At 38.2% G+C, this 27924-nt stretch overlaps 1 protein-coding gene and 1 long non-coding RNA gene across 4 annotated transcripts in view; one reads left to right on the top strand and one right to left on the bottom strand.

The window, feature by feature from the left end:
* LOC139978991 (uncharacterized) overlaps positions 1–6710 on the top strand; it is a 23592-nt gene extending 16882 nt beyond the window's left edge. The window contains exon 3 of the long non-coding RNA XR_011797068.1: positions 6569–6710. This is a non-coding gene — a long non-coding RNA (uncharacterized lncRNA). The remainder of the gene's footprint in view (positions 1–6568) is intronic.
* Positions 397–26197, bottom strand: LOC139978989 (lamin-B2.L-like). Of its 3 annotated transcripts, none has more exons than XM_071989625.1 (11): positions 25661–26197; positions 20741–20930; positions 17015–17107; positions 16209–16373; positions 14637–14762; positions 12920–12970; positions 8555–8775; positions 7894–8107; positions 7380–7607; positions 6592–6696; positions 397–4373 (listed from the first exon to the last, which is right to left on the bottom strand). In XM_071989625.1, the coding sequence occupies exons 1-11, from the start codon at positions 26023–26025 to the stop codon at positions 4338–4340; spliced, it is 1794 nt and encodes a 597-aa protein (XP_071845726.1). In that variant the 5' UTR covers positions 26026–26197; the 3' UTR covers positions 397–4337. The 3 variants fall into 3 exon arrangements, with proteins under 3 accessions (XP_071845726.1, XP_071845727.1, XP_071845728.1); XM_071989626.1 differs by having other exon boundaries at positions 6622–6696; positions 25661–26194; XM_071989627.1 differs by lacking the exon at positions 12920–12970 and having other exon boundaries at positions 25661–26190.
* Between the last annotated feature and the right edge of the window lie 1727 nt (positions 26198–27924).

Below are 27924 nucleotides of genomic sequence, written 5' to 3' on the forward strand. Positions count from 1 at the left end.
ATATACATAAATATTTAAAAACTTATTTTAGCCAGTTTAGTAACTCTGTACTGTTGTCAAATGCTTTCATTGATTTTTTTCCACAATACAAAATGATATCAGGATATGGATTTCACCTATAGATGAAGAAAAATGGCCAGAAAGTTTTATTTTAACCAATGAATATCCCCTTTAAGTGTTAGGTTATTTCCAGAAGTGTTAACAATAGAGCTGAGAGGAGAAACTTTTTAGAATTGGTAGCAAAATGTTGACTAAAGTTTTGGCCATGATTGTTATTTGAAATTCTTGACACTGGACATGTTGGCTGGGGGTGGGGGAGAAGGGGGTGGAAATAATCACTGTTAAGATCCTCAGTTTCCTGACACTTTTAAATGCAAATATAACACAGTAAGCAAATTTTTGTGGCTACACAACTTTATTACACAGCAGAGCTAGAAAACATTTGTATCCCTTTGATAAGATGGATGCCAAATTTGACAAAGTGTCATATTCCACAGTACTGCAACACCAGGCCATCAGATCCAATTCATTACCCTCTTGTCTCTACCCATCAGCTTGACCAATGATCAATTCGGTGAACTGTTGGGCAAATTAAAATCTCACTTTTTATCATCTGCCCTGACATGCAAGCATAGATGAACCGAGATGAAACAGATGTACGACTGGGCTAAAATGAAACAGATGACCGTTTTAAAATAATCAGGCCTGTTTAGGAAATCTTTGGCAGAATGGAATGGACTGAACCAAGTAAGATTTACAAACACTGTCAGAATCAAACAAACAAAATGAATGCATAGGTTACTTAATAGTGTTGAGGTTACAAGATAAGATACCATATTCCCCATCCCTACAGCTGGGAAAAGGAAATAAAAAAATAACTATTGGGATTGGTTTGATGGAAGTGGAACCTTGCTCTGACGTAAGCAAATAACAACACTGGACAGGTAGACTCCATACAACCCACTAAATTCCTTAGAGCATACAAAAACACCAATAAATCCATTTTGCATAGGCGGCTTTCAATTTGCAGTCCGGGCAAAATTGTCCTTCACACATAAAGTACAATTTGCATAAGAACCCTGAAAAGCCTGAAGAGCTAGCTCTACAATACTGATTGGATACAGATTTCTGGTTTTTTGCTTGACAACCACCAAAACCATGCTATCAGCAAAAGTAAATGATGCATTAAATTTATACTGTTATCAACAATAAACCCTGATCGAACTAAGAAAGCTTAAGGAGAGGCTACATGACTGCCTCTCTCTGATTGGCTAAGGCACTTCTTCCACTGGGGAAGGAAAACACAAGGTATGTATATGGCACACAGAAGACTGTCACTTAAGAGATACAATATGTTGGGATTCCTTACATTGCCTGACTGAAAAATGTGAAACAAACTCAGATCTCTCTAAAGTTGCTACAGTATTGACCTAATGACGTTTTGGGTTTACTCTTCTTCACTTAAAGGGTGTGAAGGCTTGCGCAAAAAGAAACGTCTCATGCCGGTAATCTGACCTAGTTTCGACTGAGGTGTCACAAAGTGTTAGACACCACCATCGATCCCATACAAATACCCACACAGCTTGCTAACGTCGGTAATTAGACACTAGTGTACAGTCACTACATGCAGCTACGGTCAATACCCATAACACAGTGTACATAACAGCGATGGACATCTGAGGTCTAGATAAAAGATAACAAGGTATCACGTTTCATTACTGTACTGCCTGTATTTTGTAGCGACAAGAAGAAAACTTCACTCGCAAGCAACGGAAAGTTAACTTTTTCACAGGGCGAGTCTTCAATGCCTTTAATGAATGACAAACTCTGTGATCAATCACTAGGTACCTTGCAGGTCTAGTTTGTAGATCTCCCGTGGTGAATACTTGAGAGGATGTTGATCATTTTCATCAGTACCATCACAGTTGACACAAAAGTCCCATCTCATGTTGATACACTTCACAACACCCCTCCCCCCCCCCAACTCTTTTAATACCATGATTCAAAGGGGCAACCATCCCCCTTTCCCCTATGGAACAAATTTTCCTTGCTACTCCCCAAGAATAGCACTGACACATATCATCTCCTTTCATTAATTGGTTTGCAGTTTTGGGAATTGATTACAAGCTCTTTGCTGGTTGAAATAAATATAAATTTAGCTAAAGTCTACAAAACCACCCCGAAAGTAAGCTACAACGTAAGCAACATAAACATAAAATACCACCAAAAAAAATTACTAGATCCTACATATTTCAGATTTCAACATCCATGACTTGCTAAATGCAATTGGCCTGAAAAATGGAAAGCAGGCAAAGATTTTTTATTGTTTTATATGTCTTAATCTTGAATTTTATTGATCTCTAGATCTTCTTACTCTTTTCATCGAGCATAAAATTTGGTTATATTTTATACTTGCAATAAAATGATGAAGTCAAACCTCAATAAACTCTTTCCCAGAAATGGATTAAAGAAACACATCCACATATTATTCCACATGCTTCTTTACAGATCTTTGTTAACAATCCAATAAAAATTTCAGAGATGATAAAAAGTATGAGAGACATTTCCTACCAAAATGGTGGAAATGTTTCATTTCATAAGTTACTTTCTTTGCCCACTGTAATTTTGATCAGTGCCTTCCCAGAAACCAAATCCCAGACCCAACATTTGTTTTGGTTCTATGTTTACTTTGAAGCATGTTACAATCATTAAAAAAATAAAAACTCTAATGCAAGTTTATAAACTAATAAAATATAGATTCAATTTTAGCACAAACCCACAGATCAATAGCTTCTAAGGATGTTAGCCTAATTAACCACAGACAGAGCTGATTAACGTGCGTTGTGAGCGAAATGAAAAACTATTAACCCGTGGGCAATGAACATGGCAAGCCAAACTCCAGCGACACCATGACAACAAGTTTTTAACCCTTATCATGGAAAACAAAGAAATCAGAAAAAAAATCTGTCTGGAAGAGGGGCTGTGGCAAGATGCACATTTCTGTAGCTCAACCAAAATGTCTGCCCATTCACTTTCAAAGTTTTTATTTTTTAATAATATCATGAAAATGTGACCAAATCATACCCACTACTTTGGGAGGATAACTGTTTGTAAAGTAGAGAGATGCCAGACACCGAAGAAGAGGAACGCAATCTCAGCCATGCTTTCAAAACTTACCACAAAATTTTTTGTGAGCTTTCGGAAATTTTGTTTTATAAGCGCTTGTACCACGTGTGGCAAATGTTCACTCACTCTCTAACGAAAACGGTGTCTGAAAACATTTACTTATGGAAGTCTCCAAATATTTACGATCCACATTTTCTTTTACTAGACTGGTGAAGTGATGACGACCTATGAGTTATTAAATAACACATATTGACCAAACTAGGCTATAAAGTTAACAAATGTTCATAACAAACTTAGATTGCTCTTAGATTGCTATTACCAAATTATATCATCAAATTCACATGGACTGGTTTTTTTTTCCCCTATTTAGTCAGTGTTGCTTCTTGCTCCATTTTATTTATTTTTTTTTTTGTGGACACGTTCTGCTGAGCCCAAGGAAAACCAATCGTTAACTTTCAGCCCCCCCATTCTTAACTGGTCTTAGCAGTGGTTATTATCCCGTTTACATTGTGATATACCCTCAGAGAAGTAGGCCGAAAAACACAGGTGATATACAATAATCAGATTTAACGACAAAACTAAAATAATTGTCTCTCCCTCCTCCCACAACCATGATGAAACATCTTCTTTGCCTGTGCATCTTAAAACGATTTATTACACTTAACTGTTCTGCTAAAGAAAATTCAGACAAATACCCTGCAATTTGAAAAATGAATTTTTCCTATTCTTTTAATTTTTTTTTTTCACCCAAAATGTCCCTAATCAAATCTGGTAATTTTCCCCACAAGAACTGACAAGAAATGCCGGATATTGTCTACCTAACCGGCAAACATTCATTGATGAATATTATGTTGTTGTTCTTGTATTAATATTAATTTACAAATCTTGTGACTTTGAAAGTTGCTGGAGATGATAAAAAAAAAACATCATTCTTAAGATTTTTCACTTTTTAAAATATCTCACACTAGAATTGTTACCTTTTTAAAGACTTTAACAATCATAAACAAGTGGTGGCAAAAAAAAAAAAGCAACAAAAGGTACAAAATGAAAAAGAAAGGAATAGTAATTGTGTAAGGCAAAGGACCCACAACAGCGAGGAGAGAAATCTAATGAGCATAGACATACTACAGGATGATACAAAAAGAAAAGGTATAAAATCAGAAAATTGAATATTCATTATTCATGAGGTCACATGGTGAGGTCACATGGTCTCACATGATGGCACATCTCTTCTCTTCAGGATCACCCTGCAAATGAGAAAGGAGAAAAGAATTTGTGACGAATTGTAATTTAAAAAAAAAAACTTTAATACAGAATTCTGTTTCACGTTTGGCCTTGTTGATGATTAAAAGAAGCAAAGAGGTCAAAAACACACCTGGTGTAGATCTCTAGATCATAGTGCAATATTTACGGCAGCCATTTTTTCCTTCTTAGTTTGAGTTTGACACTGAAATACTACAACAATATAGTGTCTAGGTTTGACTAGTCATGCTTGACTTTCAAGGTATGATTGCAAAAGGTCAAAAATTTTGATAATCCATTGTTGCTTGTGTACATGCTATTGATGAGAAAAAATGTGTCTGGGAGACGAAATGTTAAGAATCATTCAAAAGTATTATCAATTTAATAAATGTTGGGAACAATGAAATCATTCACTACTGGCTCATAAGCCACACCTTGTGACCAGGTGGGGGGTGTCCTACTGTGCTCAATTGCCCCCCCAAAAAATGAAAAAATATTAAGAAAACCTGGTGAGTTTGGTTTCAATTGTTGATAGAATGCAGAAAGTTGTCTAGATGCAGCGGGCCAAATTTCATGGATTATAAAACACCTTCAGTTCGTTATGATCATAAGCTAAGTAGTGGAAATATTCTGTACCACTGATAAGGAAGTTTATCATTCCAGCAGCATCAGATAGGTAGAAACAGGTATTGTTGTGGTCCAATCAAGCGGACGACAATAAAAATGATCGCTCAAGCCCTGATGCCTATATGCAAATTAGGGGCAAGAGTTGTCAGGCCTTTATTAAGTGTTGACAGAGTAGCAGAGTTTATACTTCTATACATATTCATATTTATTCTACGATACACATTATTTGTGACATAAATACAACAGACTACATCGCCATAGAAACGAGACCGAAATGTTGTGATCAAACACAATAAGTGAGATGAAGATAAATGAGATGAAGATAAGTGATATGAAACCAAAATGTTGCTTTTGCAGTTTGCACCAAAAAAAAAGAAAAAAAATCCCCATCTTGCTTAGGGTTCCTTTTCAGTTTTTCTTTCTAAAAAGCATAACAAACAATTTACATGCTAGTAAAGATAATCAAAATAAATGGTGTTTTTGAAACTAAGGGGAACTGAAGCTTCAAAAAAAAACGCAATTCTTTTTACAAAAGTGTACAGAGACAGAGTTCAGGGATCCACTTAAAAAACTTGTCCCTCCCAAAAAAAGAGGGTCAGGAAATTTGAGTTACATTTGAGCAAATTTTGAGTAAACAAAAATTCCTTGTATATTTGAAATAAAAAGTGTTGTTTCAAACTCTGTTGTGAAAATAGAATTTGTTCAGAGGGCTTGAAATAACAGGCAGCAAACTAGTCATATTCAAGTGAGAAAAAAAGGTGAAATCTTTTTTTCTTAAGTAATTTTCCTGTTCCCCACTCCCCCCCCTTTTTTTTTTACATCTGTTACCATTAGCCATTTTCCATGCTTGACTTGGAACACTTGTATAAAATGCAAACATAAAATTATCAAAAAGAGATTCGATAAGTACACATATATTTGCATGCACCCAGAGCAAGGCCATGAACAAAAAACAGGTCTGTCCATAGCTGTGGTTGACCACTCCATTTCATGAAGACACAACACTGACTTTCAGTTCATGTGACAACTCCCCATGTAACCGAGTATTCAGATCTCACTTTTCTCCTCCTTGATGAAATATGGAAAGCTTGCTTGTCACATTGAGAAATTCCGTACATATGAAGACGGATATTTGAGGAAGACATTCCAACACACACAATTGACATAACTCTGCTTATTTGGGATACAAGAAAGAGGGTCTTCTCCCATAACGCCATCCCTCTATCTCTACCTGATGCCATCCACACGCACTGTTCACGACTTGTATCGTGAACAGTGTTGTAGCCAGGAGAAAGTGAGTGCTGGCTAATTTGAAGAGAGTGGACGTGAACGCTGAGCATTTGATAACGAGAGGTTTACGAAACAAAAACTCAATTGCTCATGGACCACAAAAATGGCAAGAAAGTAGACTGCCTACCACAGTCTATAAAAATAAATGAAAAAGCAGAGTACAAAGGCGTATGTGCTATTGTTACGTTCATGATATGTGCACGTGCAGGGCATTCTTTTCTTTTTTTTAGTTTTATTAAACTGATATTTGGCTTCTTTTGTTTTGATTTTTGATTTATTGAAGGCACAACTTGACATAGCCCTGACCTGCTGGTGAAATAACTCTTCTTTGCCCACCTCAAGATCCGTTAATGGGTAGGTAGTGTCTTCGTACTGCACCACTTCACGGAGTAGATTACGGCTCGCCATCACCTGCAAGAAATGGGCAGATGGGGGACGATATTATGGCATTTGAACGGCACCATCATATAAATGGACCATGATCAGCAAGTGTAATCATGGATTGCGAGTGAAATTAGAAACAGGTGACAAGAACGGACAATGGTAATTGAAACGGTCCAAAATGTATCTTATCTTACAAGTAGATGTTTTCCTATTTTTGATGGTATCCTGCCCTTCCCCCCACCCCCCACCCAAGACTCCATTGTACAGTGGGTCCCCAGAGCACTTGGATAACCCTTTAGCCTTGTCCCTGGTCTACCACCCTCCAAAAGACCATGAAATGCTCAAGTGGCAGATGAGTGGATGGGGGGGGAGGCCTAACCTTTCAACCTGGCAGCACATTATCTGCTGCGTAACCTAAACCTATCCGTTTCGAAACACAGTTGCGCCGATCTTGCAAGAAACACTTTTCCTATTGGCATGACCATTCCCTTCACATTTGATAGCAATACATGGAAATGGACTATTTTTTGTCTTTAATGCTTGTATCTGAATATGTCAGTAACTTTTCTAAAGTTTTTTTAACTTCTGCTGTGACGATAAATGACAGGCTGATCATGTGGTTTCCCAGTATAGACGATGGGCTGGCTATGGGTTAATAACTTTCACACACGACGACCCAGCTGCTGCTTTAAACAGCTCTTCTGTCTCACCTCGCCAGACGCATCTATCAGGGTAGTATTGATCTTCTCTCCTACACCCCAAGATTCAACGTTCTTGCCGACGATGTCCGTTGGAAGATCCTGCTTCTCGCCGGAACCAGTGGACCAGACGGTGACCTCGGCTCCTCCCTTCAGGACGTACTTGCTGGTGAATTTGTACGTCGCCTCGTCCCCGCCGTCGACGGAGCGCTTCAGGACCCATCCTCCTAGCGGTTGGTCCTTTTGAAAGAAGAAGATGATGAGACGATGACGATAGCCTCTTTCAGAAAAATATCGACGGATGATGGAAAATGAATAAACGACACAGCATGAAATGTCAGAGTACACAGGAGGACATAGCAAGAAAAGAAACCTATCATGAGACCTGAAAAAGCTGGAAAAAATTGCAAAAAAATATTGCAATTGTTTTCAGACTGATGAAATTTGAACACAAAATTCTCCTTGTTACTTCTGCTTGTTATCAATCTTCTTTTTTTTTGGTTGAAAGAGAAGAAGAAATATTTACAGTTTCGGAAGTATTGTGCAACTTGATGTACTCTCCTTCTGGGTCGCTGTCCTCAATGGCAACCACTCCCGCCGCCGTGGAGCTGTGGACGGTGCTGCGGGTGTCCTCCACCCTGCGGCGCTTCTGTCCTCGACGCTGGCTACGATCTGGCCCCTTGGTCTTCTGTTTCTTTGGGGTCTTCTTCTGAGCCGGTGGGGTCGAATCGATGCGTAGTCTGTGAGCAAATGCAAGAAAGACAGGGTCCAAAAAAACTGCATGGCGATGTCGAGCAGACAGCCGATCGGGGCATAGTGATTCCTTGCAATGTTTCGTAGGGGAAAAAATCGACCGGCGAATCTGCGCACAAGACTATAATTGGTATCTAGCAATCGGCAAATGTGGATCTAGTTCATTCTTTTCAAGCTTCATTTCCCCCCCCCCCTATCTTTTCTTCATTAATCTGTTGTGTATACTGTGTATTAAAGATTGTAATGCAGTAATGGTACATAGAAGCATAATACTAAGAGAGAACAATCTATCAGAAAAGGAAATACCCTAAACCTCCCAAACCTGTGACACACAAAATGTAAAAAAAAAAATACTGAATGTGATATTTTAAAAATTTTGCATTTCAAGCTTTGGCTCCTATGGAGGGGGAGGGGGGGTGAAGGGGGACACTCACCGGGTTTCCTCGCCTTCCAGGAGTTTACGATAAGTTGTGATTTCGGCATCGAGAGTCAGTTTGATGTTCATGAGCTCCTGGTACATCTTTAACTGTTCAGCCATAGCTTCACGCATGTTCTGCAGCTCCTTGTCCCGGTTATCCAAAGCCTCTCGGTGGATCTCATGCTCGATTCGCATCTGCTTCTCCAGATCTTTGATACGGGCAACCAAGGCATCGTTCTGTCATGAGGACGGAGAGCAATGAAAGTTATTAAGTCAACATCCCCATTTTTTAGTGGAGCCATTTTGCTTTGTCATGGCTGTATTGTGGGGGATGCAGATGAGTATTTCATTTAGAAATGTTCTTACATGGTTTCCTTTTTATATATCTGAAATCTGAAAAATATAGTCAAATCCGATGTCAGGAAAAATGCTGTAAAATACGGCCTAAATTTGTTGATTATTTTTTTGAAAATTTTGAGCATTAAGATAAAAGCGTAATGATCTCGTGATCCACATCCACCTGTGACATCATTATGATGATAAACATGCACTGAGCTCTGATTACTGTACTGTAAAGCGATTAAGTCAGTATGAACATGTACATGTTGTAAACGGGCTCACACGATGTGTTGTTTGTGTATTGTTACGAAGTGTGCGTCATGTAAAGTTGCAGTGCTACTGCGCGTGTGCGTGTTTGTGCGAGTGTGCGTGCGTGCGTGAGTATGTGTTTGAAATTTGTTGTTTTCGTTGGTTCTGTCTTTACGGTCATTTACCGTAATTTGAGTTCAGTCGATATCAAGAACGTATTGAAGCAAGAAGTATTTTCCAGTGTTAAGCCAAAGATTTAATGTAAGTTGTGTTTTTATTGATATAACGTTGTATATAAATTTGTTGCATACATGATTATTTATTCTGTATGATTTGGATTTATGTATTTATTCTTCAATAATTGACTTATTCATTAATCGATTTCCTGATTGTTTAATTACAAACGTATGTTTCGTTTTTATTTGTTTAGTTACCAGATTAACAGATTAGCAGATTACCATGCAGATAGTTACCAGATATCAAAGCTAATAAACCACGAATCGACTCATTACATCTGCGTTGAATAATCTTTGGATTACAGGAATACGGAATAAAGAAATCTTTATTGATTTACACATGTAACAAATTGAAATGTACCGCAGTAACTAGCCGGAAAAGGGACAATAACCTCTCGTCCACTTTTGAACGTAAACGCCGATCAGGAAGAGTGAGATCAAAATGACTGTGTGAGACGTCTGTGATGTCTGAAAGTGTGTAAGCTCGAGCGCCAAACGTCGTGTCGGTAGCCTATTACTTACAGTATTGCACACAGATTGCCACAAGCTCACTGCTGTATATGAACATCCCCCCCCCCACCCTCAAGAGCAGAATAAGTTCTGTTTAATCTAGGAGATGACAGAATGAAAAAGCTTTGAGCTCACACCCTTACAAACCTTCTTGACAATGGCTACTGACAAATGAGAATAATCCCAGAAAAAAAACATGAGACAATTTGTAACGTCGGACAAAGAACTTTCAACTTGTGATCATTTTTTTATTGCAAGTGATTAACAAGCTGCTTGTACTGCCATGGATTTCACTACTCATACGTTGACCTTTAACACAAGCAGTGGCATCTACCTACCACTTTCCATCTGTAAAAATGCACATAGGAATTTCAAATGAGAATTGGAAGAAAGAAAAAAAAATGAATTTTCAAACCAGAATGCACAAATGCATTGTGGTTTCGATGATGTAACATGAGCAGTTTTCTTCATGAATTTGACGTAATGTATAGTGATGGTGTAAATGTTTACAAGGGTTCAGCATTTGACCTCTGATGACCCTGAATGACCTCCACCAAAAACAATATGCTTCTTGTACTCAAAGTGGTACTTCTACACACTAAGTACGAAATTGATCTGACCTCTCCTTCTTGAGATATCGTGTCTTACAAGGTTTTCACAATTTGACCCCTGGTGACCCCAAATGACCTCCACCAAAAAAATAGGCTTCTTGTACTGAATGTGGTACTTCTACACACTAAGTATGAAGTTGATCTGATTTCCCTTCTTGAGATATCGTGTTTACAAGGTTTTCCCAATTTGACCCCTGGTGACCCCAAATGACCTTTGACTCCACCAAAAACAATAGGCTTCTTGTACTGAATGTGGTACTTCTACACATTAAGTATGAAATTGGTCTGACTTTCCCTTCTTGAGATATCGTGTTTACAAGCTGGGCATCACAAACGCACTCACACTGACGCCATCATGAATGCAAAGGTTACGATTACCATCAAAACCATTCATAATTGTTTCTTTGCTTATAAAACTTAAAGAGCATGGGATGAGATTCTTCCAAAGCTTAATGAAAACTTTGGAAGAAATTTGAAGAAAAGAATGTCACAAAAGCACTCACAAATACACACCCACATACGCCATCATGAATGCAAAGATTACGATTATCATCAAAACCAATCATAATTGTTCCTTTTTTATACTGCTGATATTACTTAAAGAGCATGGGATGAGTTTCTTCCAAAGCTTAATGAAAACTTTCAATTTGAAGAAAAGAATGTCACAAACGCACTCACACACACACACACATACTTACAAACACACACACATACGCCATTATGAATGCAAAGGTTACGATAATCATCCAAACCAATAATAATTGTTTCATTTTTATATAGCTGGTGACTCTGTTCGAACTTCATTTTCAACTCAATCAAACTTAAATGTTCTAAAGTACAGAAGTTTACACACGAATGTTGCACCAATATAAAATTTACTGAGGCACCTGGTCAATTGGACCGCGAAAAAATGAATGCACATTTTACATTAGCAACTCTTAATGCAGAGAGAACAAACATACTGTGAGATGAAATATCCTTTTCAGGATCAGAGATTTAAGCGTCCCAGAAAATTCAAAGATTGTCTCAACTCAAAACATTTTCTGATCTAAACAATGATTAAAATATTATGTGAAAGTCTCAGAAACAATTCAAGTGCATCTTCCTACCACCAGTGATTGTTGTCAAAATGTATGTAAAAAATATGAGACAACAAGGCCTAACATTATGATATTGGAATGCACACATATGATAGCCTATACAACAACCTTCTACACAGGGGAAAGTAACGTTACAAGTAATTGTTGTGAAACTACTTACTTTGTGTTCATTGAGCACTACAGATGCAAGAATGTTTCCAGACAATCGATAGTGACTATTAATTGGTAAAGCATCATTGTCTATTTTTAGCATGAAAATCTCTGTAATGGAGTTTTGGGAACTGTGTATCTTGCAGTTGATCGTGATGATATATTTATTTTCAAACAAATTCAATTGATCTGTAAGAGAGGGAGAACTTTTGATTCTTGTCAGAAGAAGTGTGGTTTTTTGAAAAGAAATAAAGATGTTCATTGAAAAATGTGTTTTGATATGTTTTCTGTTGACCTAGTTGTGAGTGTACTTGGGGTTTGTTTCTCAACAAAAAAAAGTTTGCGTCCGCTGGACGCAAGCAATTTGAAGACTTTGCGTTCCAGGACAAAACATTACTTCCCGGACGCAGAATCCTGCGTTCGTAACAATGCTGTGCTCTAGAATTTTTAAAATAGATTTTAACTTTCTTATGAGTGCTGTAAACAATGCTGCTAAAAATGAGTTCATTAGAAGTGTAAATTGCATACAGAGAAATGACAGACATTCTTTGCATACCAAACTTAACTCTCTACTTCGAGAAACTACTAGGTATAACATGAGAAACAAAGCAATAACATCAAAATTCAGAATTAATGTGTATAGAAATAGTTTTATTTATGGTGATGCTATTTACTTACAAATGGTAATCTGGATAATTTATCTGGATAAAAATCTGGATAATTTATTGTAGACAGCTGCATTTGTACGTTTTGTATATAGATATTTTTTTTGTGTTTGTTTTTGTACACTAACATTTTAAAATAATATTTTCTTATTACATATTCACTTTTGATGTCCTGTTTATAAATGTTTATATTAACATTGGAAATAAATCAATGAAATGAAATGAAATGAGAGGCTATTTTTCAAGAGCAGATTATGCGTAGTGCTATAGCTTGCAGTCGAGTAATCGCAACTTCCAAGTGTAATCGCGACTACTGGTGATTAATCGATTAAGACTATCAGCACTAATGCAAGGTACGGTACAACATATACGTATGGAACGCGAAGAGAGTTTGTCGATAGGTACGACTTTTGTGCATTGATGAATTCTTTCTTGTCGCACATCAGCAGAAGAATAAAAGTGGGTCGAAAGCAAGAAGGACGACAACACTCAGATAAATACGCAAGTCTAGGCAACCTTACCAGCCAAGATGGAGCTTTCTTTAGCAAGCCAGTCAGTAAGTTTTCTGTCACCTTGGAAATTAATGAAGAGTATTTTATATCTATTCTCCAATATATATATAAATATACTTGAGACACAATGCTCCAGAGCGTCAAGTCCTAACCAGTAACCACTCCAACCTGCAGTGCTCTGTAGCAAGCCAGACTGTAGATGGTCAGGTACCTTGCAAACAAGTGTTGTTTTAGTTGTTTTTTATAACCTATACGCCAATACAGCAATGATTATGCCAGTGAGATAATATTGTAGAAGTTCCAGCCTTTCCTGACCGAGCCGTAGAATTTGTTAAGCGAAGCTGGTCGGTGGGTTGACTGTTTGAAAATTTGAAAATTAATGAAGAGCATTTTAAACCTATACTCCAATATCTATGCATGTGTCACAGCGATGAATAGCTTCTAGCCGTTAACCCACAAAGCTTGGAGCACTAATTTAGAAGGTGTCAGTCCGTGGTCCTCCATCGCCAGTGACTTTTAAATAGGGCTCCAATAGTTCCATACATATGGCCCCCCGAGTTAATGTCGAAGAAATTCCAGCCATGACCATGCTTAGAGCTTCTAAGAACATATATTTCTTTTTAAATAATGTTCAAATAGTGAATATAAGATTGGAAAGGTTAGCTTTGCTTGCACTTCAACTGGCACAGGAGAGAGTTCTGCCAGCCATCTAGCTTTAAGCACTTAAAGAAGAGATTAACAAGTTTGTATCTGTTGCAGCTTATTCAAATATAAAGTTTGAAGTTATGTTGCAGATACAAGGTGGTCTGCATGAAGCTGATGGAATAAATAATATACCTCAACAATGTCCATCCCCTCCTTCCCCCACTCCCCCCCGCCCCCTTGTGATGACATTTAGTGAGAATAAAGAGTTTGTTGCCCCTAGTGGAACCCGACGGGCTGATAGCCCTTACCAAACGAAGTTGTTGTTTGATCTATTTGCAGGTTATCCAACTTCTCTTCCAGTCTGGGGTAAAAAAAAATTGCTGGCATCTACAATAAGTTTTTCCACAGGTAGAGATGGAACCCAAATTTTACCAGATTGCTATGATTACATAACAGAAAGTCTGCAAATCAGAAAGTTTATTTTAAAGTTAATTTTACCCCTGGACTGTTCTGATACTCAACTTTAAACGTGTTTTCATCGTGCAAAATTCAGAGCAGTTCATCCATGATTAATTCAAACAAACTAGGACCAGAGATGCCAACCTCTTGACACAAAGAAACAGACTGAATATCCTAAAAAAATCAGATTTTGGAGAGAATAATCAGATTTTCACGAAAACTCGACACTACCATTGGCCCGGGGCCAGTAAAATGTCAGAAAAATGTTTTACTGGTAAGAACGGGCAAGTAGAATGTTTGCTTTTTTCATTAACATTTAATGAGAAAATTGTGAAGCTGCCGATTCTGTGTATTTCCCGCCCATGTAGGCTTGTTGTTCAACGTGTTTGTCGGGGTTTGGGGGGTTACTTGTACATGTTTCTATGCGATTCCGCTTTCTTTAAAAGAAAAGGGGGGAGGGGGTAGGGGGATCCCATTAGTTAAGGAAAAAACAGGAATGCAGTGTTTTCCAAAGGTTGCTATGGAGCCATATTGAACTTGGCTTACAGTGCATTTGGGATTTAGTTTAATATACTATTTTGCCTGAAAAAAGAATTTTTATTTCTGGGATTAACATTCTCACCTGGGCTCTCAGAGCGGTGATCTCGGAGTCCTTATCGTCTTGACTGCTCTTGATCTCGCGCAGTTCATCATGGCATTTCGTGTACTGGTTTCGGTATCTTTCTGCGATAGTCTTCAGATCGTTGAGCTGTCGAGACATTGTTATTTGCACAACGTTAAATGGAATTTTTTTTTTTTAAAGAATGGAGGAAATAGTCGATCGGGTATTGAAGGAATTTTAGTAATGAGGTATTCCTGCCAAAGTCTTGCCTCCGACAGCAAATAATCATTTGCCAAGTTCCTACCTAATATTACTTATTCTTGCAGAGAAATATATCTGTAAAGCCAGTTCACTTAATGTAGCTGGTTGGGTTGTCACAACCACATTTGAGCTTCCACACAGATTCACTCCCAGTTACTTTACCGATGTTTGTACAAAGTTTCAACAGATTCCTTATCATATATTCATGAACAATTGCCTTTAGCTAACAGCTGGCTCCATCAGTTAATGAGAGCCACCATTTAAGCTTCTGGTATTCCAACTGTTCTGCTTTGTAACCACAATTTTCACCTTCCTCATTTTGGCGACCCTTCAGTCTTGGAGTTGTGGCCTGGGGATGGGATCTACTGTGAGCAATTGTTCCTCTCCTTCCCTCTCCTCTAAATTTGTATGTGATTAAGGTTGATTAGTTGCAAAATGGTAAGCATTGCAACTTTTTGAAAGTAATCTATGTTCAAGATTCTTCCAATTTTATTTGTTAACACAAATTTCAGCATACTTCTCTCCCTTCTGATTTTGTTTTGGGGGGGGGGTCTAAAAAAGGGGTCGCTTTGAATATCAGGAATTTAAGCTTCTGTTCTTTTTTCCCCTTAGTAAGCTAGATCTAGATCTAAAACCAAGTGTGGACTGTCTCAAGTTTAAATTCGGACGTTCCTTTCGACCAGCCACAGTAATTTCTCAAGATTTTAGGCATTTGTCATGACAATGAGAACACGAATTCAAAAGACTCAAAGGGAACATCTTTTCAAAGAAAAAAATGCACTTGAAAAATTGCGATCGTGCCAATGTGAACGACCAGCGGCTTTATGTTGCAATTCTATTTCTACTGCGTGTCCTTCATCGGTCACATTTCTTAGCAACTGACGAACAAAAAACCGACAAGGGAAATGTTGCTCTCTTTAGATATATTTACATCAGGATAGTAGACCAAACCAGGATGTTCAATCCATCTAAAAGTCAGTGCCACGGCTAAGTGGATAACAGCAATGGAAACTACCTCTAGGCAACAACATCTCGTATCTGGGATATTATACGTTTCATGCGATAACCACTAAAAGGGTAAAGGAGGGCTCTCCAATGGAGTCTGGATAATAGCAGGCAAGGACTCAACTTTGCGGATAGTTCAATTACAAACCGCGTTGCTATACAAACGCCAATCAAAAACACTGTTTCCAGCGTTGTATGAAGAAGTATATGAAACCCTTTAAACCCCTTCATGGGAATGCGAACACTCAGTTATTTTCCTTCGCAATTTTCGTTTTTTTGTCTTAAAATATTATCTTACAGATCATTATTAATTTCAGTATTCGTTACCTTGCTGGTGTAGAGGTTTTCGGTCTCTGATCGGAACATGTCGGCCTGCTCGTTGTGTTGGTCGCGAAGCTCCTGGAGGCTGTCCAAGAGGCTGGTGTTGATGTCACCTCCCAAGTCCATGCTCGAAAAGTCGACGGTCTGCTTGATGCTGTGCTCCTTCAATTCCTGAGCAAACAAAAGCAAAAGAAACTTATAGAAAATAGTCTTTCAAGACCAGCAAATCCCACAAAAGCCCTAAGTCAAACAAGCTCCATCATATACTAGATAGTGTGTACTGTAGGTGATAGGAAAATTCTGAGAGATGACATGTTTTTTAAAGAGCAAAACATATTGAGTGAGAAACACTTCAAAATTTCATTCCCCAAAATCTGGTGTGTACATCAGACTTGGGAGGGTACCACTGTGACAAACCGTCAAATCGGCCTCGTTCACATAATTTGAGAACCCATGGTGGACCGGGATCTCATTTTCCCTTGAGGTCATGAAACCGACCCAATACGCGGCCATATTTGACAACTAGCGGTGGATCAAAGTTATATATAAACAAGCAAAATGGCAGAGGGCCAAAACTGTCACGACCGTTTACAGATCAATTATATAGCTAGTTATACTACTACAGTGCGCCTCCACCACCAGTGTTTGTGCAGCAGTGGTGAGGGCAGAGTAACCAGAGATCTCAGGTCGCACGATCCCACAGGAAGTCACGCTACAATCTTTATAGACGTTTGGGGTCAAGATCCTCCCCGAATGGGGAAAACATGGTTTTGGGGGATCTGATTTTGTGTACAAGACCCACATCTGTTTACCTCCTTGTAAAGTTGCTCCTTGAAGGCCAGTTCCTCCTTCAGGCTCTGGAGACGGTTCTCGAGGTCGACACGTACCACGGTCTCCTCTTCAACCTGAAAGACAAAAGGAATAAAGTAGAGACAAAACTTAAAGCAAATCATTACTTTAATACAGAATTTGAAGAGAGATCACAAGTTTCAACCTAACGTGCCACATGAATGCAGAACTTGAAAACAGGTAACCGTATTATCTCATCACAGCAGAAGTGGGTCCGTGGAGCACTTTAGAAAGAGCACTATCTGGAGCAGATGTGGAGGGAGACGGGGTAAGAGAGGAGTGATGTACATCACAAGTTTCAACGTAACATATGACATGAACACAGAACATGAAGATAGGTATCATTTGATCAAAAGTTTCAACCCTTATGTATAACATGAGCATGGAACTTACAGATAGGTATCATTTGATCAAGTTTCAACTTTGAACATGGAACTTGAAGATAGGTACCATTTGATCAAAAGTTTCAACACAGCATATCACATGAACACATGACTCGAAGATCGGTATCAACCACATGAACACATATGAAAATGATAGAAAAGTTCACTGCGGGTGAAAACACATTCAGGTCTGTCAAAGGAGAAATATAAATACACTCTCCGCCATGCGGTATTTAATTGGCCAAAAAAACTGACTGGCTTAATAGAGTAACATGAAACAGTTTAAATTTACGAATCTCCCATAGTTTTTCCTATGCTGTGACAGCTGTGTTATATACCTAGCAAACTGGTCTTTAGGTATTTTATGGGCTTAGTGCATAATTTAGCCTTGTCAAACTGGGTTCTTAACAGCTAAAATGTTAGAAAGTTGTCAATATAGGTTGACTGACAGGAGGAACACACTTCAGCATACATTATTTTCTTTATGAAGGAAAACAAATGCGTTTAGTCACTATGAACACGTCAGGCAGAATGAGACCTTTCAAAAGTCTAAAAAAAAGCAATTATTGAGTAGTTGTAGCACATCCGATGTTTAAACAATTCCCAAAGCTAAAAGTTGAAAGAAAACTTACTGCTCCATCCTTTTCTGTGTCTTGTTCTGAAGTTTTGTCCATATTTGACCTTACCAACAATATGATATTTACCACAAATTACCACCAATGGATCGACAGATACAGTATATACACTTGCACCGATACACTCTACAACCAAGACTCGCTTTCACATGGCAAAACGAGCTCCGCTACACGATTACATAACACTCTGTATTTGAAGAATCCTGGGGAATGTCTAAAAGCCCATGAACAAACAAAAAAAGAGGCCTAGGGAGCAAACATTGGCTACAATAAGTCCACTTTAACTAGTACCATTGTAGAACTTTGCTTTTCAGTTAAATCCATTGACCAAAACAGAATCAGTGTTGTAATGGCAAGGTTGTTTTGGATGTAGAGAGATTGTTTTCGTGAACCAGCTGGTGATGTTCTCTTAAAGAGTAAAAAAAACCAGGGGTGGACCAAGGACGGTCATTATTCATTCGGAAGGCCAAACTTTAGATGGAGCTTATCCCTGGTGTCTGTCTCTTTTATAGTTTATAATCTCACTGCAAGGTCACCACTGACCCTATACAGTAGGTGGAGGAGATCTCCATTAAGACTATTTGTTGGGTGGCCCTTATAAGTCTCAGTACGTGTGTCTGCTGATGAATTTTGGAAAACAAACTTCCGAAGTAGGTTCAATGTTTCTTTTTCTAGATGCACTCTGACCACGTGGGTTTAATGAAAGAAATTTATTTCTGTTGCCCTTACTGTATGGCGCGAATGATTTACAGTAAAATCACTGCGACCACCCATGCCAGCATATTCATTACACAAATGTAAACAAAATAGTCCACACATGGGGCCATATCAAGATTTTAACGCAATCCTATACTAGTTTCATCCACCTTTTAAAAAGACCTGTTTCCTATTTGTTCAAGAATATCTTTAAATATGTCAAGAAATTCATGAGGCGAAGAAGAACGTAGAGGGAGGTACACAACTCTGACAATGAGTTTTGTATTTGCCAGATGTTTCACAAAACACAGGTATCTTTGATGTGTAAATGATTGTAGATGTAGTTGTGTTGACATGGAGGCGAACACAACCAACGATGTTCTGAGAAGGATCTTTGTGCACAAAGGTGAAAGAGACTAAAATGTTTTCTGATGAGAGCATTTCTCCACAAACTATTTTTTTATATTTTTAAAGTCAACTGGGTTTGTTTCAATCACAGATTTTGTAAAAGAAACCAGTATATTTTCAGTATTTTATGATCAGTAAAATCCATGAATCATAAAAATGTCAGTGACAGCCTGATAGGTCAGAATTAAGGTTTTATTCTCTGCATAATAAATCAGCAGTCCATGGCTGTTTCCCACCCACCACCGCCCCCCCTGATTGGCCCATTTTGTTAGATGTATGGTACACTTCTTCTACACTAGTGCATTGTTGTATGAAACTGTTTTGTTTTGAGCTTTGAATTCAAACCATACCATAGCTTCCATAGACTCTGATGTGTAACTTGACTAAAGTAAGTTGTAAGTCACACCGATTAACAATTTCCTATTCGGAGTTCAGTAGTGACCATTCCTATTGGTCACGATTCGGTTTTGAAGTCCAGTATACGACGTAGGAAGAAGGCAGAGTAAGGTTTACTCCCCCCCCCCCTATTAATAACTTCTTAACATTGATCTGATGTACTCTTTGATCAGAGCTTGGGTACTGGGACTAAATTTCTAAGATAGTTGTCGATGAGAAACAAAGTCAATCTCACACATTAACAACAAAACATGGTAAATGCTCATGACATTCCAACACACTTAAATATTTCCATGTTTCCCTGGAGAATTTTTCAAGTTATGCTGTATTCTTCATAATTTTACACCATACGAACATTTTTTTGGGGGGAGTGGTTCAAGCACTCAATTTATACAGATTATTTTACTTTTGGCAGTTTTATTTCCTGCACACAATTCAAGGAACTTTAATCTCTGAGTCACACAAATTTTCAGAAAATCAAGCCTTGTATATCCCACAGGAGGTTTTCTCTGATATGATTTACAAGGAAACAGGAAGTAGAATCCTACATACACAGGAAGTGATATCACAGTTTGTCCACACAACAATGTTGTGTACAGGAAGTCATTGGAGCATCAGGTATCTATACTACATTCCAATCTGTCTATATTCAAGCCATCAAACCAAGTGTGATCATGTTTAAGATGAGGTAGGCTACACTCTTGTCAGTAAGAATAATTAAAAAAATTAAAAAGGCCACATAAACTAAAACAGCTTGGGGTCTGAGAGGAATTGCATTAGTATCTGAAAGGGTGAGGGGGGGGGGGGGGGGGAAGGTGCTGGTTGGACAGATATGGCAATAAAGGTGAATGACAACTTAGGTAGTAACTTAGTCAGTACAGCATAGCAAACTGCTACATATGCAAGATTTTACCCAAACGTAGTTTTGGGCACAGATTCAAATGAAATTCACTATTGCTCTTCATGTAGCTTATATATCCGACTATTGCTCACAATAACCGATCAGTTTCATGCTGCAGTTTATCCATTGACATTCACAACCCCTGAGCTGTTGTTTGTAGTATTCAACATCTCAGAAACATCCCCTCAAACCCCCGCTTTCCCCGTCCCCCCACTTTCTCCACTCAAGGGGCAAAGCAATTTCATACTTGCTATGACTCGGAATGTGTACCTGTTTCTTAGCAACCAGCAGTTGCTTATCCTTCTTTTCGAGCTCTTTGCGTAAATCGTTGAGCTGGTCCTCCAGGTTCCTCTTCTCGTTAGCCAAGGCACGGTTGCGGCCATCTTTCTCGGCCAGAGAAGATTCCAGTCCACCGATCCTGTGGTTTGCTGCATTCAGATCCTTCTCGAGCTTCTTGACCCTTCAGAAACGCATTGATAGAAAAGAATATATACCTCAATCGTTGCAAACAAATCTGACGGAGCGGCAAACGGTTTAGGTTTTGAGGACGAATAAACCTGTCTAAAAGTATGATTAACTTAAGACATATATTTATGGAAAGCTTGGATTCAACTTCCCTGAAATGTAAGTCATCCTTACTGTAAGAGGATACCATTATCAGGGTCGAAAAAAAAAGAAAAAAAACCTTCAGTACCAGCAATTTAACAAGACAATTACGATCTTCCATCATCCATGACAACCTGATGAGAAATTCTACAAGAAGTTAAGTGTCAAGTGTCAGCACAACGCAAAACCATGATCCTAATTTTATATGAATTAACTCCACTTGCAAATGGAATAAATGGTATTTTAACTGAATCCAACACCAGAGCATCACAGATAAGACTTTCCTTTGCATTCAGTAGTGAAGCTAAGCTGACATCAACCAAATCACCACAAAATTAGCAATCATTTTGGGGGGTTTTGGTCAAATTAGTTTACTCAAAATCTTCTGTACACAACAGACAGCTTTTCAAAGTGCCAGCTAACTGAGTTAAATGGGTGGGGTTGCTATGCAACCACTTGTTTTATGGAATGCTTACTTGCCAAGGGTCAACCCCCTGGGCTCAGTAGGGTTACTCTCAGCTCCTGACACAAACAAATAGATCTACTGTATGGGTTCACCAACTCACCATCAAATGACATGTTTGGAGAAGGCCTGGTATTAAACAGGGTTGTAAATGGGCTTGGCTATTTGTGTTACCTTGGAACAAGGTATATTTATTGCTCACATGTAAATTTACTTACTAAGCAATGGGACAGTTTACAGTCAAACTAAAACTTGGGTTGAGGGTGAATTTCAGTTGGCAGGAGCCCTACTAGTCACACACATGCCTGTCCGGTCGATGAAGCTAGCGATCAATGAGAATTGAGAAATTTAATTGAGCTATGCTACCACCATGACAAGTCTAAACATTCTAAGCTTCTGTGGTTGATATCAATCATGCTTTCAACAATGTACTTCTAAGCAGAAATCGTGTAATGTGGGGAAATTATTGCACACAGCATAGAATTTTAAGTTACTTGCTCGAATTATATATGGCAGAAATATACACATTTAGGTACGACATAAATTACTTTGCTACGTAAAATTTGAACACTGAGTTACATCGTGTGATTGATACTGGTATGAAGTATATGGGTATATGGCTATCTTTATCACTCGCTCGTTCATCTTATTTTAGTGAAAGAGAATTGACAGTGTCTTAAAAGTTTGGTCAATTGCTATTTTATTTTGAGTGACATGTGGTAGGTTTGTTAAAACGGTCAGCCAAATGCAACAACCTTTATTTATTTTATATTTGTAAATCATCCTCCCTACTACACTGAGGCTACTCTAGACCTCACACAATGCACTTGGGTTTTATACTGCTGTCTTTTGTTCTTTACCCTACTACCACGATCACCACACCCTGTCAATACTGTACAGGTAGGTCTATATCAGGACATAGAACAGTAGAAAACACTTCCATTGACCGTTTCTTCTTTTTCAAGGCTATCAGTGGTGATGTTGACCTTCAACTGACCTCATTAGAAAGAGATACCCCTAAAGAGAAAACTGCATGAGGCTTGTGTCAACATTATCAGAGAGGTCTGAGTAACTAGTACTGTAATAATAAGCGTTAAATGTTGGCCGGTGTAAGTAAAGAGGAGATGGGAAATGGCTGAGGATATCTTGATCTACTCATGAGAGGAAAAACTTTTTAGATGAAAAGGAAAATGTGAATATGTGATGCTTTTGATCAGACACAGGATTATGAAATATGAGATTGAATTTAAAATCAGTTAGATTGACAAATGACTCATACACACTACAAAGCAATTTTGCAGTATTAGAGGATATTAATTATACATGTTTAAAGGTCTATTACAGATATTGCAGATCTTTTCAGTTTTATTGGTGATCAAAATTTGCATTTAGGGAAGGAGATATGTTCCAATTCCCAGATCATCATCTGTCTGTGTAAAAATTGGTTTTTAACCACATTCTTACATTTACAAGTGTAGCAAATTATGAAACAATGTGGCTGTCACTTTGCTACGAACTAGACGATTGGACACTGACACTGTATTTAAAGAAATAAAATATATTTTACACTCCCAGGCCAATGGTTGAATATACCAATGCACTTAAGGTGGACACCACATCCTAAATTATTTCTTGAGGCTTGTTCTACATGCCATTAGTCATAATTTAAAAAAAAAACTTACAACAATTTAAGGAGTTTTGAGACAAGGTTGCTGTTATTGCTACCAATTTTTTTTACAGTTTTCATACTTTTTTATCGACACCAGTTGGGAGTGGAAGAAAGATGCTTTGTCAACTTTTAAATTTTCATTTACGTAACAAGATCGCAGTGTAATGGAGTAATTGTAAATTACTGTCCCATTCTGCAGCTAAAACACAAGATAAATAATTGGTAAAATGTACAAAGTCGCGTTCATTGAGTAGCAGCTCAAAGTTGCTGGGAGGTTCTGCATAGGCTTAGGACTCGCGCACACCTACCTACTGTATAGTACTGCATGATATATGCCTACGCAGGAGCAAGTTTTTAAATACAGGTTATGAAAGTGTTGATCAATGGGGTTAAATTGCATTCTTTTAAAAGTGAATATTTTGTGAATGTAGTCTGCAGGAAGTTACAATGTTACTTAATATACTGTATGACTATAAAGTAGCCCTCACAAAAAACACAAAAAATAGCTCTCGCACAGGCATTCACAGAGGCAATTTTAGTCACAAATTTCCCCTTAATAATCTTTTAAATCTGACCACGTATGCCACCCAATCTAAGAGCAGTTATCAATAAAACTCAACAAACAGCCTCTGGTTCAGTCACCCTGTAATCTATTGAGCAAATATAGCTCCTCATCAATTTGTCCAGTAGCACCAACTGTGGGAACCGCTCACATGACCATTATCAGTATTTGCTCTGCCATTAGTTCCTACTCTACTGGGCGAGCAAAACAATCTTTGACACAGTAAGTTGAAAGATAACCAGTATTAATGTCATCCACAGGTGATAAAACTAGACTACTGACTGGCTTATCTATACATGTGAGCATCGTGGTGATGGTGGTTGGAGGGTGGGGGGGGGGTCTTGAAGACCTTAATATGAAGTCCATTCTATCAGTACTATATTTCTGCCATTTTAACATTGCTAAATCTCTTGCATGTAGTGTTAGGGACAAGGAAAATATTTTCAATGACTTCAAATGATAATAGCTTGAGCCATTATTCTATCAAACACATTAGTAGATCTAGTAGTTAGGGATGCATTAGTTTTTACAGTTAATTTTTATTGTTTAAAAATGTGAACTTTATGAGTGTTTCCCATAACCGCCAAACAGTACAATACATGAGAAAGTTCATATTTTCTGCCAAATTTTTAATGAATACTTCCCAAGTCTTCTATTTTTTTTTTTCATAAACAATTATTCAACCCATGAAGTTTAGGATTAATTAATTAACTCTGAATATCACGTTATCAGTATTAGGAAAAAGACTATTTGCAGGCTCCAAAAATGCCAGACTAAAGCAGAATCTGATTCAGTTGCAAATATAAACTTTCTTCATAAATATTCCAATCATCTCATTATATTCCCATCAAAATTAATTCATTAAGACAACAAACATGTCCCCTGGTTCTTACCACTATTTCTTTACACATGTGACATGTATGATAAAATATTAAGATGCCATGTTACCTAGGCTATAACTAGCATTAGACCTTTTCTTTGTAAATTAAATTCTTCCAGGTCTGTTTTAACAACCAATTGAAGGGCAAATCATAGAAATGGGGGAGTAACAGGTCCTCCTACTAAAATCTAGCTATGTATACAACTATGGTAGGTTTAGGCTGACCTAAATTTGAGTTCACCTTGATCAATTCTGTTCTAGCCTAGGCCAAGTGTTACCTGGACAAATAATTTTTAATATTATAACTTCACATCAGGACTAACTTCTAGTCTAGTACTATGCCTGCTACTGACTCAGAATTGTTGTGTACTATTAATATGTTGCTTAAATTAGGCTATGTCTCACTTTAAAACAATAGAAATAAAATAAGGCCTACTCAGAAAGTCAGAGGGCAATGTTAGTTGTTTCAAATATTTGAATCCTGAAACTGGGAAATTTGATTGACGACAAGGCAAGTAGGCTTCGAATGGCAGACATACAGTAGAATCTGAGATGCTTCAGTGACTTCATTGTGTTTCATTTTCAGTTAGGCTAGTCTTGTACCTCATTGTGAACGTTATGATATTGATTGCTTTCCTTTTTACAGAAATTGGCCTAGGCTAGCCTTTATTGCCTAGCACAGCGCTGTGGCTCAGGTCAAACAAGCTGCATAAAGAAGCAAGTCGGGTGATGACCTTGAACTGATCTCAATAGCGTGGGTTTACGCCAAAGGGTACGCTGATGAATTACAATATTGAACAATCTATAATATATTGTGCAAAACACGTTTAAATGCAAAGTCGGTAATCGATGTGGGTCAAGCCTTCAACATAATGGTTAACTTGATATGGTGGTAATTGGTATAAACCTGGCCCTACATACGTGAACTTGACTGAGTCTTAGGGCTAACGTTAAGAAGGCATAGGGAGTAACAACAACTTAACTTCAACTTTGGTTTCGGCCTAGCCTACCTTGGTTTCAGATCGTCAACCTCAGCTCGGTACTTCCCGGCTTCTATTTGAAGTCGTGCTTTTTCTCCAGCAGTTTCATCTAGGAGACGTCTAGCATCTTCCAACTCTTTCTCGTAGACTTCTCTAATATTAGACCTTTCGCTGTTAACTGTTTCTTCAATCGATGATATTTGAAGTTGAAGTCTGTTGTTTTCAAGCTCCAGAGATCGTACCTTATCAATATAGGCTGCTAGCCTATCATTCAGATGAACTAATTGGTCCTTTTCTTGCTCCCTGGTTATAATATGAGGACTACCAATGGAAGGTGCTCTTTCGCTCTGCTCAAACCTTCTCGACGAACGTTTTTCCTTCGTCTGAGACGCCATTTTCAGAAGCAGCTTACGACCGAGGCTGTGTTACACGATAAATCCGAACGTGTGTAAATTCACGTGTACAATATATATGTAACGACTGTGTGATTAGTATGTACCTATTGTTACGTACAGTATTGATTACTTAGGCTCTGTATATAGATATATTGCACACATACAACACAGCAAACACTCTCTGAAGTAACGCGCGTGGCCGTTGGCCGGAAGTAATTGCTCAGACGTGAATGGCTAACCAACAATCTGGCGGTAAAAATTATTTCATAAAGGCTTAGAACGCCCACTCTTGGCTAACGGGCATATTCAAATTCCGAAGCCTGTTCTCTTTTTGAATTATTTTCATCGGTAGAGTAAGATAAATATGTACAGATGCTTTATAATTGAATTAATAGAAATTTGCCGAGTCAGTACTGTACGAGAAAAACACATTTCTGTATGCAGAGAGTATCTATTGGTCGTTCATATGGAAATACCAATTAGTCACTGAACGACTTGACTGCGATTTGAACAACGACAGAATGGAAGGAGTAAACATGAGTTACGGTGACGTCAACAACAGAGGGAGGGGTGGAGGAACATATCTGGCCTCCAAATATAATAGTAAGGGAAGGGTGGGCATGGGACGTCTCCCACCCGTCTACGTTTTGTGAAAATCTAAAAGTGTTAAATTTCTTAAATAAAAGGCACTTTTTGAAAACAATTTCCACTTTTATAATGAAAGAAAAGTTCGCTTTTGCTAATTAAAAACTTGAACTACCCTTTTGTTGTTCCAGAATTCATAAAATTAAATATTACCAGGTTGCTAAATATTAAGGTAGAGTTTTTGTAATATTTTTTTAAGCATTCAATACTGCAGCAGTATTTTGTCTAATTCGTTCGCCCCCTGAAAGTCATCCCCTTGAAGTGTGTACCCAACCACCCAAGAATTAATGGACCCACCTTAGATTGAATAAAGGTTGCCCTATACAATACCTTTTACACAAAGCGACAAATGTGTTATCATGTGGTACGGTAAGAAATGATAAATAGCGAAACTAATGCAAACTGAGGAAATTGGAAAATTGTTTTGAAAGAGCAACGCTATTTAATCGTTCAAATCATAGCACTCTACAGGGATGCTGAAACAGCTTCTCAGTGGATAGAAAAGTGTCCCGCAGCATGTGGTGGCATGCTTTGCAGCCTCTGTGGCACATTTCCCGCGCTGTTATCCGCTAACTCAGACATGTTAAGTCTGGTTCGGAACAAGTAGACCACTCAAATTGGGGGAAGGGAGGGGGGGGGTGTCATTGTAACTGGGAGTCCTTAGGTAAATCACGAATGAAAGGATCAATAGAATGATATTGCCAACATCCTTTGATTTGTTTGAATAATGTCTGTGTTTCAGGATGGTAAATGGCCACAATCGGTATTGTGACAGTTTCTGGTTTAGTACGATATATGAGTAGACTGCCTCGTCAAGTTATCGTCAGTTTCGGAATGCCACATGCACGTCACATCCGTATATCCGTCCCGGATATAATCGCCAACGCGTTTAACTCCTTTAGAGACCCTCCCGGAAACGACAACCGGATAGTATTGTTTTACATTCGTTTGCTTACACTTCATAACTTCCCTTACATTAATCATGACACTCACTTTGCCAATGTGTCAAAATATTGGATCAATAAATATGTTAGGGGCCCAAGATAGAAAGTAACTCCATGTTAAGCCATTCTGCAGTTGGTGAGTGCGTGTCTCATTTCGCACAACGATAAATCTCCATTTTAAGATGAAAGCATGCGTCCTATTAACGTTTGACCATATCATTTTGATGGGCATTTATGCAGACAGTGCCAAATTCAGAACTTTCATTATCAATTTTCTACAGCTAATCGGAGATGCACACTGATTGGTCCT

Source organism: Apostichopus japonicus, chromosome 13 (assembly GCF_037975245.1).
Source record: "Apostichopus japonicus isolate 1M-3 chromosome 13, ASM3797524v1, whole genome shotgun sequence".
NCBI classification, from domain to species: Eukaryota; Metazoa; Echinodermata; class Holothuroidea; order Aspidochirotida; family Stichopodidae; genus Apostichopus; species Apostichopus japonicus.

Excerpts from the sequence above, each read along its gene's own strand:
- LOC139978989 (XM_071989625.1), bottom strand. The coding sequence starts at position 26,025 with ATGGCGTCTCAGACGAAGGAAAAACGTTCGTCGAGAAGGTTTGAGCAG. Across the intron at positions 14,763-16,208 it reads AAAACCTCTACACCAGCAAG|CTCAACGATCTGAAGACTAT; the intron begins GTAACGAATACT and ends ATGTCTCGACAG. Across the intron at positions 8,108-8,554 it reads CTGGAAGGCGAGGAAACCCG|ACTACGCATCGATTCGACCC; the intron begins GTGAGTGTCCCC and ends ATTTGCTCACAG.